The 16,741-nt window shown below is 51.8% G+C and overlaps 1 protein-coding gene across 1 annotated transcript; it reads right to left on the bottom strand.

The window, feature by feature from the left end:
- Window positions 1-297: 297 nt before the first annotated feature.
- LOC121435485 (C-type lectin domain family 2 member L) lies at window positions 298-16,280 on the bottom strand. Its single transcript, XM_041634857.1, has 5 exons — window positions 15,803-16,280; window positions 7,663-7,737; window positions 4,086-4,252; window positions 3,187-3,287; window positions 298-1,997 (listed from the first exon to the last, which is right to left on the bottom strand). The coding sequence occupies exons 1-5, from the start codon at window positions 15,981-15,983 to the stop codon at window positions 1,886-1,888; spliced, it is 636 nt and encodes a 211-aa protein (XP_041490791.1). The 5' UTR covers window positions 15,984-16,280; the 3' UTR covers window positions 298-1,885.
- Window positions 16,281-16,741: the final 461 nt, after the last annotated feature.

The raw sequence follows: 16,741 nt of genomic DNA, 5'->3' as shown, positions 1-16,741 counted from the left end.
CTCCGTGATGCTGGTCTCAATTACAGCTAATGTCTTCCCTCAGAAAGTTTCCCCTCCGTGATGCTGGTCTCAATTACAGCTAACGTCTCAGCCCCAGCCAGCCAGCAATCACTTAGCTTTAGTGATTCTGTTATCTTATTAAAGATGGCTGATTCTTTTTTTATTTAAAGATTTATTTATTTATTATGTATACAACATTCCTTCCATGCATGTTTGTATGCCAGAAGAGGGCACCAGACCTCATTACAGATGGTTGTGAGCCACCATGTGGTTGCTGGGAATTGAACTCAGGACCTTTGGAAGAGCAATCAGTGCTCTTAACCTCTGAGCCATCTCTCCAGCCCCCACATGGCTGATTCTTTAGCTCACAGGTTCCGAACTCAAAATAGCAAAGATCCCTGATGGGGTCTTTAAGGGACTCTCAAAGTGCCCTCTGGAGAAGCCAGGCCTCCATACCCTCAACATTGCCCTCAGCATTCTCATTTTCCAAGCTCCCCCAGAACAGCTCAGCAAGCTTTGAATACTCCATGGCTTTTCCAACCCAAAATTCCAAAGTCCTTCCTCAGTCCTCCCCAAAACACATGGTCAGATATGTCATAGCAATGCTTCACGAGCCTGGTATTTGTTTCCGTTAAAGTTTCTGTGATTGTGAGGAACCCCAGAACCCAAAGCAACTTGGGGAGGAAAGGATTTATTTGACTTAAACTTCCACACCACTGTTCATCATTGATGGAAGTCAGGGCAGGAACTCAAACAGGGCAGGAACCTGGAGGCAGGAGCTGATGCAGAAGCCATGGAGGGGCACTGCTTACTGGCTTGTTCCCCATGGCTTGCTCAGCCCACTCTCTTATAGAACCAGGACCAAGGATGGTACCACATACAATGAGCTGGGCTCTCCCAACAGAAAATCCCTACAGATTTACCTACAGTCCCATCTTATGGAGGCATTTTCTCAACTGAGGTTCCCTCTTCTTAGATGACTCTAGCTTGTGTCAAGTTGACCGAAAAGTAGCCAGGACAGAAGGTGTGAATAGGCATTTGTCATATTGAGTCAAATAGTAATGAAGGTACCAGAATGGAATCCACCCTTCACACGGCTGAACATAACACAGCCGCCGCCAACATTAAATAAAGTCCGATCTGAGAGATGTGTTCCATTTTGTTGCTCATTTTTCCAGCCTAGGTTTCTACACAATGCTGCTTGTCACATGGGACAAGTGGCCCCCTCAGACTGCCCCCTGCTCCTCCCCAGGTTGTGACACGGAAACAAATAGCAGCAGATTCATAGATGCAGTCAAACCTTTTATTCCATTAGTGACCAATACAACAGCACCACAGCACAGCAGGGGCCCTGCCTGAGGACCCCAGGAAGGCAGGGAGTACAGAGACAGGGGCCTCCAGCCCTGGGCTGTTCTCTGCAAGGTGCTGAGGAAGCTGTGCCTGAGAGAAGCCGCTGGGGAGGGCAGGCGACTGAGCCAAAAGCCAGATAACCCACGTCAGCCCCCCTCTGCCCAGGAGCACCAGGGCTGCAGTGAGGAAGCTTCCAGGCCAAGCCAAGGAAGGATGACCCGTTATAAAGAGCCTGCATGTGTGTTGTTATGTGAGTGTACATGTGTATACATGTGTGTGCTTGTGTGTATGGGAGGCAAGATGTCTACACTACTTAGCACATGAGATATAACTGCTAAGCCGCAGGACCTGCCTGGGAACAAGAGAAACCAGGAACCAGGGCCTCAGAGCTCTGGAGCCTTGAGAGGGGACAGTGACAAGGACCACCCTCCCTACTGCTTCCATTCAGAGAGGGTGGCAGCTCCTGTCAGAAGCAGGTGGTAGAACAGACACCGTCCTTGGGCCGGGGCAGGGGCCACCTCTGGCCTGGGCCACATCATGTGTAGGCCATCTTGCTGCATACCCAGGGCCGGGTCGCCAGACACTCTGTTGACACCAGCCTGGTGGGCTCCACGAAGACGCACTCGCCCATACCCGAGATGGAGAACCTGTGGTGGAAGAAAAAAGATCGAGGAAGGCGGGTGGTGGTGGCGCACGCCTTTAATCCCAGCACTCGGGAGGCAGAGGCAGGCGGATCTCTGTGAGTTCGAGGCCAGCCTGGTCTACAAGAGCTAGTTCCAGGACAGGCTCCAAAACCACAGAGAAACCCTGTCTCGAAAAACCAAAAAAAAAAAAAAAAAAAGATCGAGGGCCTGCTTGACCATCATCACGGGCGGTCCGACAGGCCCTTTGGCTGTCCTCCCCAGTCACCAGTGGAGTGTTTTCCGGGACAGACAAGGGTGCGCCTTGCTAGTTTAGTCCTCCACTGTTCCAGATCTATGCTTCCGGAACGTTCCATGATGAGGAACTGTTCCACACATCTGTCGCCAACGCTCCCTGCCTTCTTTATTCTTTTTCTATCTCCTTATAAGATCAGCTCCAAGGTGCCCAATCCAGAGCTGCCCTCTGCCCACCTCACCTCCCACAGAATCCTGTTTGCACCACGAGGAAGCGTTTATCACAGCCCTGAGAGGCCGTGTCCGGGCCCAGTTCTCCATAGGTGGAGTCTGGACTACAAGCTGAAGTGACCTACCTGTCCCTAAGCCTACCCTGCCACACCACCACGCACCTTCGCTACCACACTCCACCTCCACCGCCGCACTCGCTACCCCCATTGCCCAAGATCGTAGCCAGACTACTTGGCCCACACAGACACAGCACCACGGTGCCCCCAACGCCATCCTCAGGGCACCTGCCCTAGAAGAGGCTGTCGTGGGAAAAGGTGATCAGCAATGCCAGTGGGCAGCTGTGTCCAGAGTTCCTGGCTTCTCTTGCCACCGTGAGTGTGGAACTCTGCTACCTACAGAAGGCACGCTTCCCATCATCCCTTGCAACCACATGCAGAGGCATGACTAAGTTCTGGCCATCAGGAGAGGCACAGATGGAGTAGTCACAGACAAAAGTTATCTGTGCCTTCCACTGAGAAGCTCTGTGTGCGGCTGGGCCACCAATTCAGGCTGGACTGAGAGGGAAATGCAGACACTTTCACAGATGACCCCCACCCCCGGCACTTGTCGTAGAGACCTATCCATTCCAGCTAGCATAAAACCACACGTGTCTGTCAGAGAGCTGCCTCTGGGGCTGACCCCTTCCCTGTTTAAGCTCCTCTCTCTCCTAGAAAACGGAGTCTCAGCTCACGTGTCTGGGTCAAACGGGTCCCCGTTGACCCAGTGGAAGTCGTCTCCAACTCTGCGCAGGCCAATCCAGGGCTCCCTCCGTGTGAACTTGAACATGAATTCCTGCAAAAGGAAGGAGAGAGAGCCAGGCATGGAGTGCAGTTTTGTCGCGGCGGCATGGCCCCAGCCGGGCGCTCTCTGGAGACGCTGGCCCTGCAGAGAGTGATGGGTACTGAGACGGTGTGAGGTCACTTGAGTGAGGACCAATGACAAACGGAATCCTGGGCAGTCACTGCTGGAGCAAGACCAGAGCAGCTTCCCGAGCTGGCCACAAATGTCCCCAACAGCCTGCTTCAGTTACAGAGCTGGGAGTTTGGGGATGGTCCGCAGGACGTGTTAGATTTCTGGCCAAATCTTACCCACAACAGGTTATTTGACCAGTACTTCTGGGACTTTCTCAGAAACTGACACACAAATATTGTGCAACACAGACAAACAGAAACCGGCTTTGAGGCCCACTCCTCTTTTAGAAGTGCACTTCTCTGTGCCACAACGTCTAAAATGAGCAAGCGCTCAGGCGTTCCGGGCTCTTTAGCCTTTCTATTGGCAAAACAACTCGAGATGTGACCGGAGAGGCAGTGCTTGATTTAGATGGTAGGAAATGAGGGTTTGTTTTTTACATTGTCCAAGTGTGTTCACAGCTTCTAATCCATCCTCTGAATACTGAGTTAAGCTCAGCCGGCCAGCCTTGGACGAAAGCGGAGGATGGAGGTTCGAGGGAATTCACCATCGCCCCCTGACTGGACAGTGGCTGAGTAACGAGACAGACACCCAGGGGGTCATTCAGCCATTCCACTGAGTTGGCGCGGGGGGTGTGGGGTGGGAGGCGTGAGGGTCCCTGCTTCTGACCCAGGTGCTCACCAGTTCCTTCTGGCTTTGGACCACAGCCAGCGCTGCTTCGTGGGTTTGGCAGTATTGCCTGCCAGTGTTCCAGTCTCTAGGCTCCTCCGAGAAGTAGTAGCATTTCCTTCCGTAGAGCAGCCAGTCCTCTGGGCAGGGCGTCTCACACTTGATGCAGCCCTTGGAAGCTGCAGGGAGGGAGAAGGGGCTGAGTGTCTCCAAGAGTGCCTGGCCACTGCCATGTTCCCAGTGTTCCTGGTCACCGCTGTGTCCCCTGGCCTCTTCCCATGGCTCTTTCTCTCTGTCTGGACTTCAGTGCCCTTCAGAGACACTGCTGAAGTCACTGTGCCCCAAGGAGGAGTTCCAGATGAAATGAACATCAGGAGGCACTGAACAGTAGTGGTCAGTGTGTTATCATGGGAGCAGCAGAGGGGCAAACCCAAGCAAAGATCTCCCCCTTAGCCCTAGGAACTCAGATCAGAAGGGACCTGAAATCTACATCTCCGTAGCCAGGGTGGGAGACCCTGGCAGGACAGTGTGCCTTTTCATAACCACACACTCTCTCTCTAGCTAGCTCCACTACCCTGCTCACCACTGAACTTCTAGGAAATTCCTTTTAGATTTGAGTCCTGAGCCAGGTGGATGGCTCACTCGTGAATAATGACATTTTGCCTCCAAGTTTGACAGCTTGAGCTGCATCCCTGGGACCCATCCTGCACATTGTCCCCTGACATCTACACCCATATCCCAGCATGAAACGTAAGTGTAAAAGGTATTATTTTAAATGGGGACTGGAGAGATGGCCAGAGATGAAGAATCTTGTTCTTTCAAACAACCTGGGTTCAATTCCCAGCACTCACATGGCAGCTCACAACTGTCTATAACTCCAGTTCCAGGGGATCCCATGCCCTCTTTGGTCCTCCACAGCTCACACGTGCATGCACACACGCGCGTGTACACACACACACACACACACACACACACACACACACTATTCTGGGAAAGCAGTTCAGAAAGTCCATCAACCCTCCAAGACCTCTTTGTCATGGGCTAACTTTCGCTTTGCATCTCCTGGAGACCAGAAGACAGGTTAATCCGAATCCAGGAATTTGTTTGGCTTTGCTTTATGCATTTCTCCTTCTCTTGGGCTCATCTGAGGTTTGGTTTGGTTTGGTTTGACTATTTAGCTCTGGCTGGCCTGTACCTCACTATGTATACCAAGTTGGTCTCAAACTCAGAGATCTGCTTGCCTCTGCCACCCATGTTCAGGGATTAAAATCATGAGTCCACGGTACCTAGCTCATTTGAAGTTTTATAGGTAAGCTTTAGTTTTGAATTTTGACACAGTTTCATGTAACCAAAGCTGATTGTGGCAGTTTGAATGTAGTTGGCTCCCATAGGCTTATAGGTGTGGCATTGTTGGTGTAGGTGTGGCCTTGTTGGAGAAAGCATGTCACTGTGGGGGTAGACTGTGAGGTGTCCTGTGCTCAAGCTATGCCCAGTGTCTCAGTTCACTTCCTGTTGCCTGTGGATCACAGATGCAGATATAGAACTCTCAGCTCCTTCTCCAGCACCACGTCTGCCTGCATGCCACCATGTCCTGCCATGATGACACTGGACTAAACCTCTGAACTGTAAGCCAGCCCCAATTAAATGTTTTCCTTTATAAGAGTTGCCATGGTCACGGCATCTCTCCAGAGCAACAGGAACCCTAAGACACTGACCTCAAATTCTCTAAGGCTGACCTTGAGCTTCTGCCTCTACCTCTCCAGTCTGGAATACCAGGTGTGTGCCACTATCCAGGCCTTAAAGGTAAATTTTGTCTTGATTGTTTTCTCCTTTGATCGTGTGGAATGGTAAAAACTGCAAATTCCATGAGCATGTGATTTTTTTTCTTCATATAAATGATTAATTAAAATACTGATTAAGATGGGGCCAAGATCACAGCATACTACCCAAGGGGCTGCACTGTCCTGGGGACCTACCACCACACGGACACTGACATATCACTGCACACTCTCTGAGCACACCTAAGCCCTGGCTCAGGCCCACTTGGGAGGAATGTCCATGGTATAGCCTCCTCCCTGGGCTCTCCTGAGAGACACCAAAGCCGTGTCCACACATTCCCTGACCTGCTGATCCAGAACACGAATGAAGGGGAAATGATTCCTTTCGCAACCTTATTCCAGCCAAAGTTGATCTGGCCGTGGTGTCCTCAGTCTACCTGCAAACACATTCAGACCCTCTGCTCGTTCAGCAAGTTGGACGAGGGAGATTTTGGTAGAGACTGATAGGGAGTGGAATTTCACCACTTTAGTGAGGCAACCCACTCCTGGTCCTACTGCTTCCTAAAAAGTAAAGAGGCTGGAGAGATGGCTCGGTGGCTGAAAGACAAGCTGCTCATGCAGAGAACCGAATTCAGTTCCCAACACCCACGTGAGGCAGCTCAAAACTGCCTATAACTCCAGCGCCAGGGGATCTGATGCCCTCTTCTGGTCTATACACACACACACACACACACACACACACACACATACACACACACACACACACACACAAACATAAAATAATAAAAATAAATACCTAAGGGTTGAGGACAGGAGGGGGGTGTGGTTCAGCTGACAGGGCGCTTGCCTAGCATGCACAAGGCCCTGAGTTCGATCCCCAGTACTGGCACACTCTACACAGACCTGGTGTGGCACAGAATATCCTTAATCTCAGCACTGGGGAGGTGGAGGCAGTCAGACCAGGAGTTCAGAGCCAGCCTCAACAACACAGGGAATTCAAGGCCAACCTGGGCTACATCAGTGCTTGACTCAAAAAGGAGGAGGAGGAAGAAGAAAAGCTTCAATCACTTCTGCAAACTCCACAGAGGCCAAGACATTTTCCCAGAAGTCTCCCCAGAGCACACAATCCCTGTGGGGAGCCTCCCCTGCCCCCTCTTTACCTCTGGAGCCCATTCACGACCACATAGAACTCCATGTTTGTGAGCCTCTCCCCCTTAAAAATGTTTCCCGTGTAGCATCCAGAGTATTCCCCTCCAAAGGATGCCTCTTTGGCATAAGGGTGATTTTGAGCTAAATACAACTGAGAATCAAAAATGCGGGGGAAGCTCCCTTCTCCCTCCCTCCCTCCCTCCATTCTTCCCTCCCTTCTTCCTTTCCTCCCTCCTTTCCTCCCTCCCTCCCTCTCTCTATCCTTTCCTCCCTACCTCTCCCTAGTCCCCACCCCACTCCGGTTCTCAGTCTAGGATCTCACATATAGCAAAGTTCATTAAGTGTTTGTTGAATGAATGTGATATTTAAAGTCTCGTATTGCCAAATCATCACCTCTAAGAGGCTTTGCCTGCCTAGCCTAGAATGCCCATGGCATTTATGATCTAATTCCTTGGTACCATTGCATGGTCCGTGTAGAAGTGTATTATTTCAGGCTACAATTGTATTAACAACCAACCACTTCTAATTTACTGTGTGCCTCCCCCGTAATCTGATACGTGGAGGAATGTACCTAGCTAGGCATGCTGGGACCAGGTGTGCACACTGGTCCACACAGCACACACAGGTGTGTGCTGCTGACACACTCTGACGTGCACACTCACCCAAGATGCTCATCACCACCAGGATGGCGAACAGGAGGACCGCAATGGCCCCCAGCAGCAGGCGTGTGGTGGTATCTAAGGAAAAGACAAACGGGTCAGTACCAGCTGCCACCTGTTGTCCTGTCTCCAGCCCCCAGCGCCGTCCCCAAGTCCTAACAGCAAGAGCCTTATGGGGTGGAACTGAGCAAGAGCTGGAAGCAGCCCTCAGGGTGACAGTGATGGTGCCAGCCCTTTGAGAGACTCTCTTCAGGACCACGGCCCCAGTTTTGTTACCCCTACTGCCCACAGACTCCTGTGGCAGTCACAGCTTTCTGACCTGGGCTCCCCTGTTGCTTTTCCAGCACCTTCCAGGCTTCACCCATTCTACCCTCACAGCCTGCGACAGGGTGTCTGCTCCCGGGTCCTCCCCCTCCACCCCATACCTCCTGGCATGCTGCCCACCCCTCTACCATCTGTCACCCCTCACCCACTCTTCCAGGTTCTCTTTACTTTTATCTGCACTTAAGATGTTTATGGTAATAAAGAAAACCTTTCAGACTTAAAACAGAGGGTTTTCTTATTTTATTGTGATACGGATTTATGTGTGATATTTATATCACATCATAAAATTTACCATTTTAACCATTTTAGGTGCTTAATTCATAGCATTAAGTAGCAGGCTAGTGTGGTCATCTGGATGCAAAAGCTTCGACTCTGTCCGCACCTACTAAATGGTAACTCCCACACCCATCCTACCCACCGCCACTCTGCCTGGCCTCTCCCCATTTGCTAGTCCTCCTCACTTCAGGAGTGAATCTTACAGTGCCTTTTCTTTGGTGTCAGGCCTATCTCACCTAACATGTTTTTTTTTGTTTGTTGGTTGGTTGGTTGTTTTTTGTTTTTTTTTTTTTTTTTTTTTTTTTTGGTTTTTCGAGACAGGGTTTCTCTGTGGTTTTGGAGCCTGTCCTGGAACTAGCTCTTGTAGACCAGGCTGGTCTCGAACTCACAGAGATCCGCCTGCCTCTGCCTCCCGAGTGCTGGGATTAAAGGCGTGCGCCACCACCGCCCGGCTTCACCTAACATGTTTTCAAGTCTCATCCACGTCATAGCACAGGACAGAACCTTACTCCTGTTTATGGTTCATCGTTTCACTCTATGGATATATCACATCCGGTCCATCCACTTGTGACGGTTAGTCTTAATGGTCAACGGGAGACAATCTAACCCACCCGGGAAGGGTTTCAATAAGCGACTGTCCATGCTAGGTGGGGTCTGTGTGTGGGTTGCTCTGGCTGTGCTCACTGTCATGGGAAGGGTCAGCGCCCTGGAAGGGGCACTCCTCCCTGCTTCGGGCTCCCGCTTCAGTTGTGTAAGCGTAGAACACGTGTGTCAAGCAGTAGGCATGCATGCGTCTCTTTCTCTCCGCCCGTAATTGTGGCTGTGACCAGCTGCTTCAGGCGTTGCCTTGACTTCCCCGCAGTGATGTCTCTCTCTGCTCTAGTGCACAACTGACGGCCCCTGCAACCTGGAAACTCATGTCTGTCAGTGCCGGAAAAGTTTTCATTAATTACATCATGCATGGTTTCTTCTCTTTCATTTTCTGATTTCCTCCTAAAAGTCAAAGTCTTCACATGTCTGAGCTCTTCAATTGGCCCTCCTCCTTCCCTCTTCTCCCCACCTGCTCCCCATCTCTACTGCTTTGGTTTATTTCTGGGAAGATGTCTTCAGCTCCATCCTCTCACCCTTCTCCCAGGTTTTTCATTCTGCAATGGTAATTTAAGGTGTCTGGGGTTTGCCCCCGCTGTGCTGTGTTGTCCTCTCTTAAAGCAGCCTACTCTTGGTTTACGCTGTGACAGTTTCTCTGCAGACACAGCTGAGAGTTGTTCCAGCAGGGAGAGATGAGAAGACTGTGAGCTTCTCCCTACGCTTATTCTGATTCCTGGAGGGGCGTGGGTATTGTTCACAGCTAAGGCAGGAGAACAAATGAGTTCCCTGGAGCCTCTGAGTCCACTGCTGTCCGTGGGAGCATGGCAGGGGCTCTGGCTGGTTGATCTGGGGCTGTTAAATTCCTTGGCTTTTCCCCCACGTGGATTGGCATCTCCAGAGGAACCGCTGTTTTCTTGACACGGCAATAACTTGGAGACAACTCTTCCCAAGAAAGTTCGGAGCTCGGAGCGTGCCCTTCACACTTTGAAAGTGAGCTCCAAAGCCTGCTCCTTGTATGGTCCTGTATCGCAGCTCTGATTCTTGAGAGTGTTACCTCAAGTTCCTGCCAGAAATGGGGACGGGCTATTTAGATCTGGCTCCTTATCTCTGAAAGACATTCCACACCCCTCTTTCTGTTTTCAGCCCACCTTCCACCATGCCCCTGCCCCTGTGCTCTGGGATCCTCAAATGTGGCCCCTGTGGTTCCTCTGCTGAGTGGTCTTTCGTAGGTGGCCTAAGTCCATTAGCACTCAGTCCCTGTCTCACAAGCTCTTAACTGCAGTTCTCACTGTGATCAGCACTTAAATGTCCCTCTATTGTTTGTTAGCAGGTCTCGAAAGGGATAGAGAGGGCAATTCTGTATTCAGCCAGGCACTGGACCTGTGAGACTCACAAACATTTTAGAATCATTTCTTTGAGTAAGGTTTATGCACCAGCAGAAATTCGCTGGCCTCCACAGAGGTCTCTGGTGTCTACGCTGGCCTCCACAGAGGTCTCCAGGGTCTACGCTGTCCTGTACCAGGGGGTTATGCTGGATTTCTCTACTAAGCTGTATTCCTCATGGGGTCAACACTGAGCTCCACTGGACCCTACGCTGGGTTCCTCTAGAGAACCCAGCATCTGAAATCACTTCCCGGGTTCATATCCATCCTCTGGCCCTTTCTGAATGTGGACACACAGAAGTCACCACTGCCCCCATGTCCGCATCTACCTCTCAGGTGTTTATGTCAGTGTACACAGGGCCGCCCCCTCTGGGGGTCCGTATCCACACACTCAACCAGCTCTAGACTGATATGAGAAAAATTCACATCAGTACTGAACAGGTGCAGACTTTCATGTCATGTTGTTTTTCCTTAAACAATACAGAATAGCAACAAAGTACATAGCCTTTACATTTATTTGATATTATAGTGACTTTAGACATGTTTAAAGCGTATGAGAAGATGTGAGCCGATTCGGTGAAAATATGCCATTTGGTCTCAGGCACCTGAGCATCCTTGGATCTTGGGGTCTGATGAAGGTTTCTGGTACTGATGCCCTGTGGCTGCTGAGGGAGGACGGTAGAGTGCTTAGAACTGTGTCCAACACGGTGAGTGTTGACCAGCCCCGAGCACCTGATGACCAGTCCTGAGCACCTTGGAATTAAGAACCATGCTGAATTCCTTTGGGTTCCCTAAAGCAGAATTTGGCCATTGCGTTGCATAATACAGACTAGGATTCAACGCTGAACACAGTATTCTCAGTCAGCCTTACTATTCAACTGAGTTGAAGGAACTTGGTAGAAAAGGAGAGTGTGTACATATGTCCCCACCATCACTAAAGAGCCTCTTCACTTCTTCATAAGGATGCTTTCTCTAAACTATGCAGCGTGGACAGAAGAAGGACACTATGCTGGCTGGCCTTATGACGACGTGACACACACTAGAGACATCTGAAAGAAGGGGATTTTTGAGAAAATGCCTCCATAAGATCCAGCTGTAGTTGCTGGGCAGTGGTGGTGGCACACGCCTTTAATCCCAGTACTTGGGAGGCAGAGGCAGGCGGATCTCTGTGAGTTCAAGGCCAGCCTGGTCTACAGAGACAGTTCCAGGACAGGCTCCAGAGCTACACAGAGAAACTCTGTCCCAAAACGAAACAAAAAAGATCCAGCTATATAGCATTTTCTTAATTAGTGATTGATGGGGGAGGGCATAGCCCGTTATGGGTGGTGCCATCCCTGGACTGGTGGTCCTGGGTTCTATAAGAAAGCAGACTAAGTGAGCCACAAGGAGCAAGCCAGTAAGCAGCTCTCCTCCATGGCCTCTGCATCAGTTCCTGCCTCCTGGTGCCTGCCCTGTTTGGGTTTCTGTCCTTGACTTCCTGTGATGATGAATAGTGATGTGGAAAAATAAGTCAAATAAAGCCTCTCCTCCCCAAGTTGCTTTTGGTCACAGTGCTTCACTGCAGCAATAGAACCCCTAACACAGACACCATACGACTCCCGACACATTGTTCGCTGTCTGCCCTCCTGATGCCTGAGGCTGGATAGTTGGAGTCCATGTGGTATCTACTTCCTCAGATTGCATAACTAAGGTGCCATCAGCTGGATGGCTTCAAAAGGTATCCTCTCACAGTTATAAAAACCAGAAGTCCAAAAGTTGAGGTGTTGGCAGGACCATGCTGCCTTCGAAGGCCTCAGGGAAAGCCTTCTTGGCTCGTCCTAGCTCCTGGAGTTTTGCTGAAAGCCCTTGGCTCATGACTTTACCATCTAAGCCTCAGTCACTCTTAGCACGTGGCCTTCAGGGGTGTAGCTGTGTTTGTCTAAGGACACCAGTTCACACTGGATTAGGACCCGCTAACTTCATTCTGACTTTCTCTTAACTAATCACGCCTGCCAGAACTACAGTTCCACCCAAGGGCACATTCTGTGGTCTTGGGAGTTAGGGTTCACCATGGCTCCTGTGGTGTGAACACAGTCCAGCTTTTCACAGACACCTAACTTTCAGTCATCCCACCACGCAATGGCCTGTCCAGATACGCTGGAGTTCTCGGTGCAGGTTATCCGGGCTTCTAAATGGGATGATTTGGACTAATATTAGAAAGAACAACTGGAACTTCGTACCTCAGATCCCCCTCATACCCACATCCCCCAAAAAAGCACTTGGCTGACATCTAAACCATCCAGGGTACAGCCTGGCCAGCCATAATCCTGATTGTTTTAAAATGCTTAAATGTGAAACTTGGTAATTTTTAAATTTTTAGGTAGCTTTTGCCAAATGCATGTATGTGGTTTTGATCAGGAAGTTGTGGGTTTGTACCTAATAAAAAAAACTTTCAACATTAAAAATTCAGAATTGGTGACCACTGAGAAATCTATATAGCCTGAGGTAAGCGGAGTCACTCTGTCCCCTCTCTCCTACCCCAGAACACTTTACCCCGCTCTCAGGCCCAAGGCTAGAAATAGCTCTATCTTGACTCATCTTCAGTGTTTCCAGACCCCAGTGGGGTAGTCTGGATCAGCTTTCCCAGCCTTCACCTGGAAGGACAGACTCACACCCACAGGGAAAGCAACCTTCGCCCCACCAACCAACGTCTGTTTTCTGTTTGCAGAGCTAACGGGTCACTGAGGACTGTCTTCTAGACCACGGCCTTCTGACTGGAGCTCTCCAATTCTCTCAAGCTGTGAGGAGGGAAAAGCTGCCCCTCCTGAGGGTGGCAGACTCTTCGGAGGGACCAGGAGAGGAGAGCCGTGTGCTCAGAAAGCGCAGCGGGATTCTGTCCAGTTAGCCTCTCTGAGCCAGTGTCCTTGATGGTGCCAGAAAAGAGGCAAGCTTTTCATACCAGAAGGCCAATGGCAAATCCCACGGCGGTTTCCTGTGTTAGCGGCCAGTGTGTCCTTGAGTGAGATATTCAACACTCTCACTCGCCTCATTAGGGCAGAGATGAGAGTTAAATGGTAACTAAGGTACACACCCAACTCCATGGGTGGGTCACGGCTGCTTGGGGCAAAGTTAGATCAGGGTGCAGGTATCTCTGGGGGCTCAGTTACATCATTCCAGAAACTTTTCTTTTCTCTTCAAGATAGGGACCAGCCTAAGCAGAGGCTGCAAGCCCACTGGGACCCAGGACCAGCAGATCTTGCTGCCCGTCATGTATCCTTAAGAGAACTAAAGTGCCAGGCAAGAGCAGCCTCAAGGACAACCTCAACGGACTCTGGCTGGACGGCTGCTCCCCGCTGCTTTCCCTGACCTCCTCACCCAGGCTGTGGGGTTCTGTGTTCAGGGAGCTGGGAAAGGAGCCACCACAACAGAACCTACACTCCAGACCTCTCTCTGATTAGCACCGCTAGGCACAAATCGTGACATGACCCACAGGGTGAGAAAAAAGTACAGCCCACCAGTGGGTGTGGGTAGGTGGCTCAAGCTTACCAGCTCTTGGCCCCTTATCAAACTGACTCTGCCCTATTTGAACAGCTCTGTGAGGGCTGGATACACCCAGGGCCCAAGAAGGTGTCTTAGCACTGAAAAAAGATTGAACAAGCCAACTCAAAGGTCCCATACAGTGGCAGCCACCTGTGAGGACCAGTCCCTTTGGATGGAGATAGGACATACCCAAGGAACATCAAGAAAACCCTCAGAGGACCAACAGAACTAAACAGTCCTGTAGAAAGTCAGCAGGCCAAGACGCTGAGCACCCAAGAGCCATTGGAGGGGTGCTCTTATCTGTGCCAGAGACCAAAAGAGGACAACGGGGATATTAGTAGGGAGCCATGCCATTCAGATGAGACAAGGCTGCATTGCAAGAAGATGCCAAGTATGGCGGTGTGCTGGACCACCAGAGAGGGTCTCGCTTTCCTCCTGCCCAGTGTGTAGCCTCTTCTTCAGCTGATGGGCAGGGCCAGTCAGCCACACTGGCATTAGAAGGACAAGAGTCAATGTATTAAGGGCCAGAGATGGAGCCAGAGCCAGCACACCACCCTGAAATAGCCTTACCCAGTGGGGACAGAGCAAAGGTTAGTAGAGCTGAACCTTTCAAATACTTACAGAAGGAGGAGGAGGAAGGGGAGGGGGAGTAAAGGAGAGAGGGAGGAGAAGAAGAAGAAAAAGGAGGAGGAGGAGGAGGAGGAGGAGAAGAAGAAGAAGAAGAAGAAGAAGAAGAAGAAGAAGAAGAAGAAGATAGCCTAGAGAAGAGAGTGACATCAAATGGAATAAGTTTAGGTCACAGGGAAAACCCAACCACTAGCCAGAAACACATCCAAGAAGGCTTGGTTGGTCTTTATTCCACCCTAGCTTTCGGCCAGGTTCTCCTTTGTAATAATAGCCTTGCTTCTGGGAAAGCCGTCTTTGCCTCCATAGTTCTAACCACTTTACCAGCGTCTTCACGGCCCACCACAGTCAGTATCCTGCCATGGCTCACAGTCTTTGGCCAAGGGTCTGCCATGCTCTACAGCCACCTCACCTTTCTCAGCACCGGTGGCCTTGTCCCCTCCAGACTGCAGGTCCCCACCCTCTTCACCCACTATCCTTCCCCTGCAGGTCCTCCCCCCCCACGCAGATCTGTCCTCTTAAACCCTGGACAGCTCCTTCAAACAAGCAAACTCTGTAGCCTGGTCTGAGTGCTCCCTCAGATGTATCGGTTCTCATATTCTTTCTCTCCCTCCATCCCTCTTTCCCAATGCCTTCATCAGTGTCCGGCATCCTAGGGTTCAGTTATCCACAAGGGACTGGCTCGTTCTAGCCAGCGGCTCTCATTTCTTGACCTGGTACTCAGTCTGTCCCACACCCCTGATAGACCACCTACTCTGACTCCGCTCTACTGGGTAGAAGCCTGAGAAGCATCTGGAAGCTAACCCTCCCTGTGGCCAACTCCAGCATCTCCCGACAGCACCAGTCACCTGAAGGCAACCCAAGTTTCCTGAAAGAGCATGTTTACTTGAAGTCTCTTCGAAACCTCACTGAGTGACTGAGGCCACTCTGAGGTTTCATTGAGCCCGAGGTCACTCCTTGAGCCACTATGACAAGAAGGGATAGATGGCACCCCAAATTCGCTAGGAAGAGCCTCTGGGGATTCCTATTTATCATTCTCATTACCAGCAGAGCGCCCTTCCCACCCCCACAGAGTACAGGCACCACCTCGGGGAACTAGAGCTTTTGCTTTTACGAAGCACTGTTTTCTCTGCTACCGATTCAGGCCACCACTCGCAAGCAAGCGGGACAAGGTGCTTCGCAGCGGACCCAACTAAGGTTTGGAGCTTGGTGCTCCAAGGTCACAGAGGGAGTTGACAGCAAAGGTAGGTCAAGGCTGTGATCAGAAGTGGTCCCCAGCAGCCCCTCTTCCTCCCATGGTGACATCTGCCTGCCCCCGAAATGAATGAATTCTCCGGATCACCCTCCCTTCTGTGAGCTGTCAAGGTGACTCTGGCCACTTTCTGGGTCCCAAGTCGGGGGGGCCAGGAAATGGAAGGCTGCGCGCTTACCCTCCAAGGCCGCCTTCCAGCTGGTGCTGCCCTCGTACCCTGACCCCGATCGCCGCAGCAGCCCCTCTGGGCCACGGGCCTCGGCCTCAGCCGGCGAGCGCGGCCTAGGTGCTGCTGGCGCGGGGCGCGAGGCGGGGGGCGGCGGGCGGGTGCGCGCGGGGGGCTCCCGGGCCGGCTCCATGCCGTGGCGCGCGCGCACTCCTGCACCCGGCTGCGGGACCGGGTCCCACGCGCACTCGGCGCTGCTTGCACCCCGCGGGCCTCCCAGGCCGACTCGATGTGCTACGGGGCCGCGGCGTACGCAGACCGGGGCTGAGCCCGGCTCCGCGCGCCGGAGCCGCTCTGGTCCCCGCTGTGCGCGCCGCAGCCTGCGCGCCGAGCCCCGCGCGGGGGAGGAGCCGGGACTGCACGGGAGCTGCGACCGCGGGCGGGGTTGCGGGGAGGGAGGACAGCCCAGGTCACCAGCCCTGCCACCAGGACAGCGACGAGTCTAGGCGCTCCTCCTCCCGAGCCTCCTGCTGGGCATCTTCTAAAAAAAGGGGGGGGGGGGAACAAGGCTCTGGGAAGGCTGCTCCTGGGGTAACCTGGAGGCAGAGCACACGGATCGGATCGGAGCTGAGATTTGACTCCCAGATTCTCAGTAGCTAAGAGAAACATCCCACACTGTCGAACTAAGGTTCAAGGGGACAAGGCAGAGCAGCGCTAGCTACTGATTCAGGGACTCCCCATCCTTCTCCCTCCCCTCCGCTCCCCCTCCTGGTTTCTGGTTTATGTGTGAACGTTCGCAATTGCACATGGAAGCCAGGGGTCTTTATGGTATATTCACTTTCACCTTTTTTTTCTTTTAATACAGCCCTGGAACTCATTACGACATAGACTCACAGCCTGACTCTGCCTCCCAAGGACTGCGATTAAAGGCATCCACCACCAAACTAGACA

The sequence above is a fragment of the Microtus oregoni genome, unplaced genomic scaffold (assembly GCF_018167655.1).
Source record: "Microtus oregoni isolate MIOR12 unplaced genomic scaffold, Mior012 000046F_ref0000063, whole genome shotgun sequence".
Classification (NCBI taxonomy): domain Eukaryota; kingdom Metazoa; phylum Chordata; class Mammalia; order Rodentia; family Cricetidae; genus Microtus; species Microtus oregoni.
The sequence above is the reverse complement of the archived record's forward strand: the minus strand, read 5'-3'. Positions and strand labels throughout refer to the sequence as shown.

Coding starts and splice junctions, on each gene's coding strand:
- LOC121435485 (XM_041634857.1), bottom strand. CDS start 15,983: ATGGAGCCGGCCCGGGAGCCCCCCGCGCGCACCCGCCCGCCGCCCCCC. Junction 7,738..15,802: donor CTGGAAGGCGGCCTTGGAGG/GTAAGCGCGCAG, acceptor TCTTTTCCTTAG/ATACCACCACACGCCTGCTG. Junction 1,998..3,186: donor GACCCGTTTGACCCAGACAC/GTGAGCTGAGAC, acceptor CTTCCACCACAG/GTTCTCCATCTCGGGTATGG.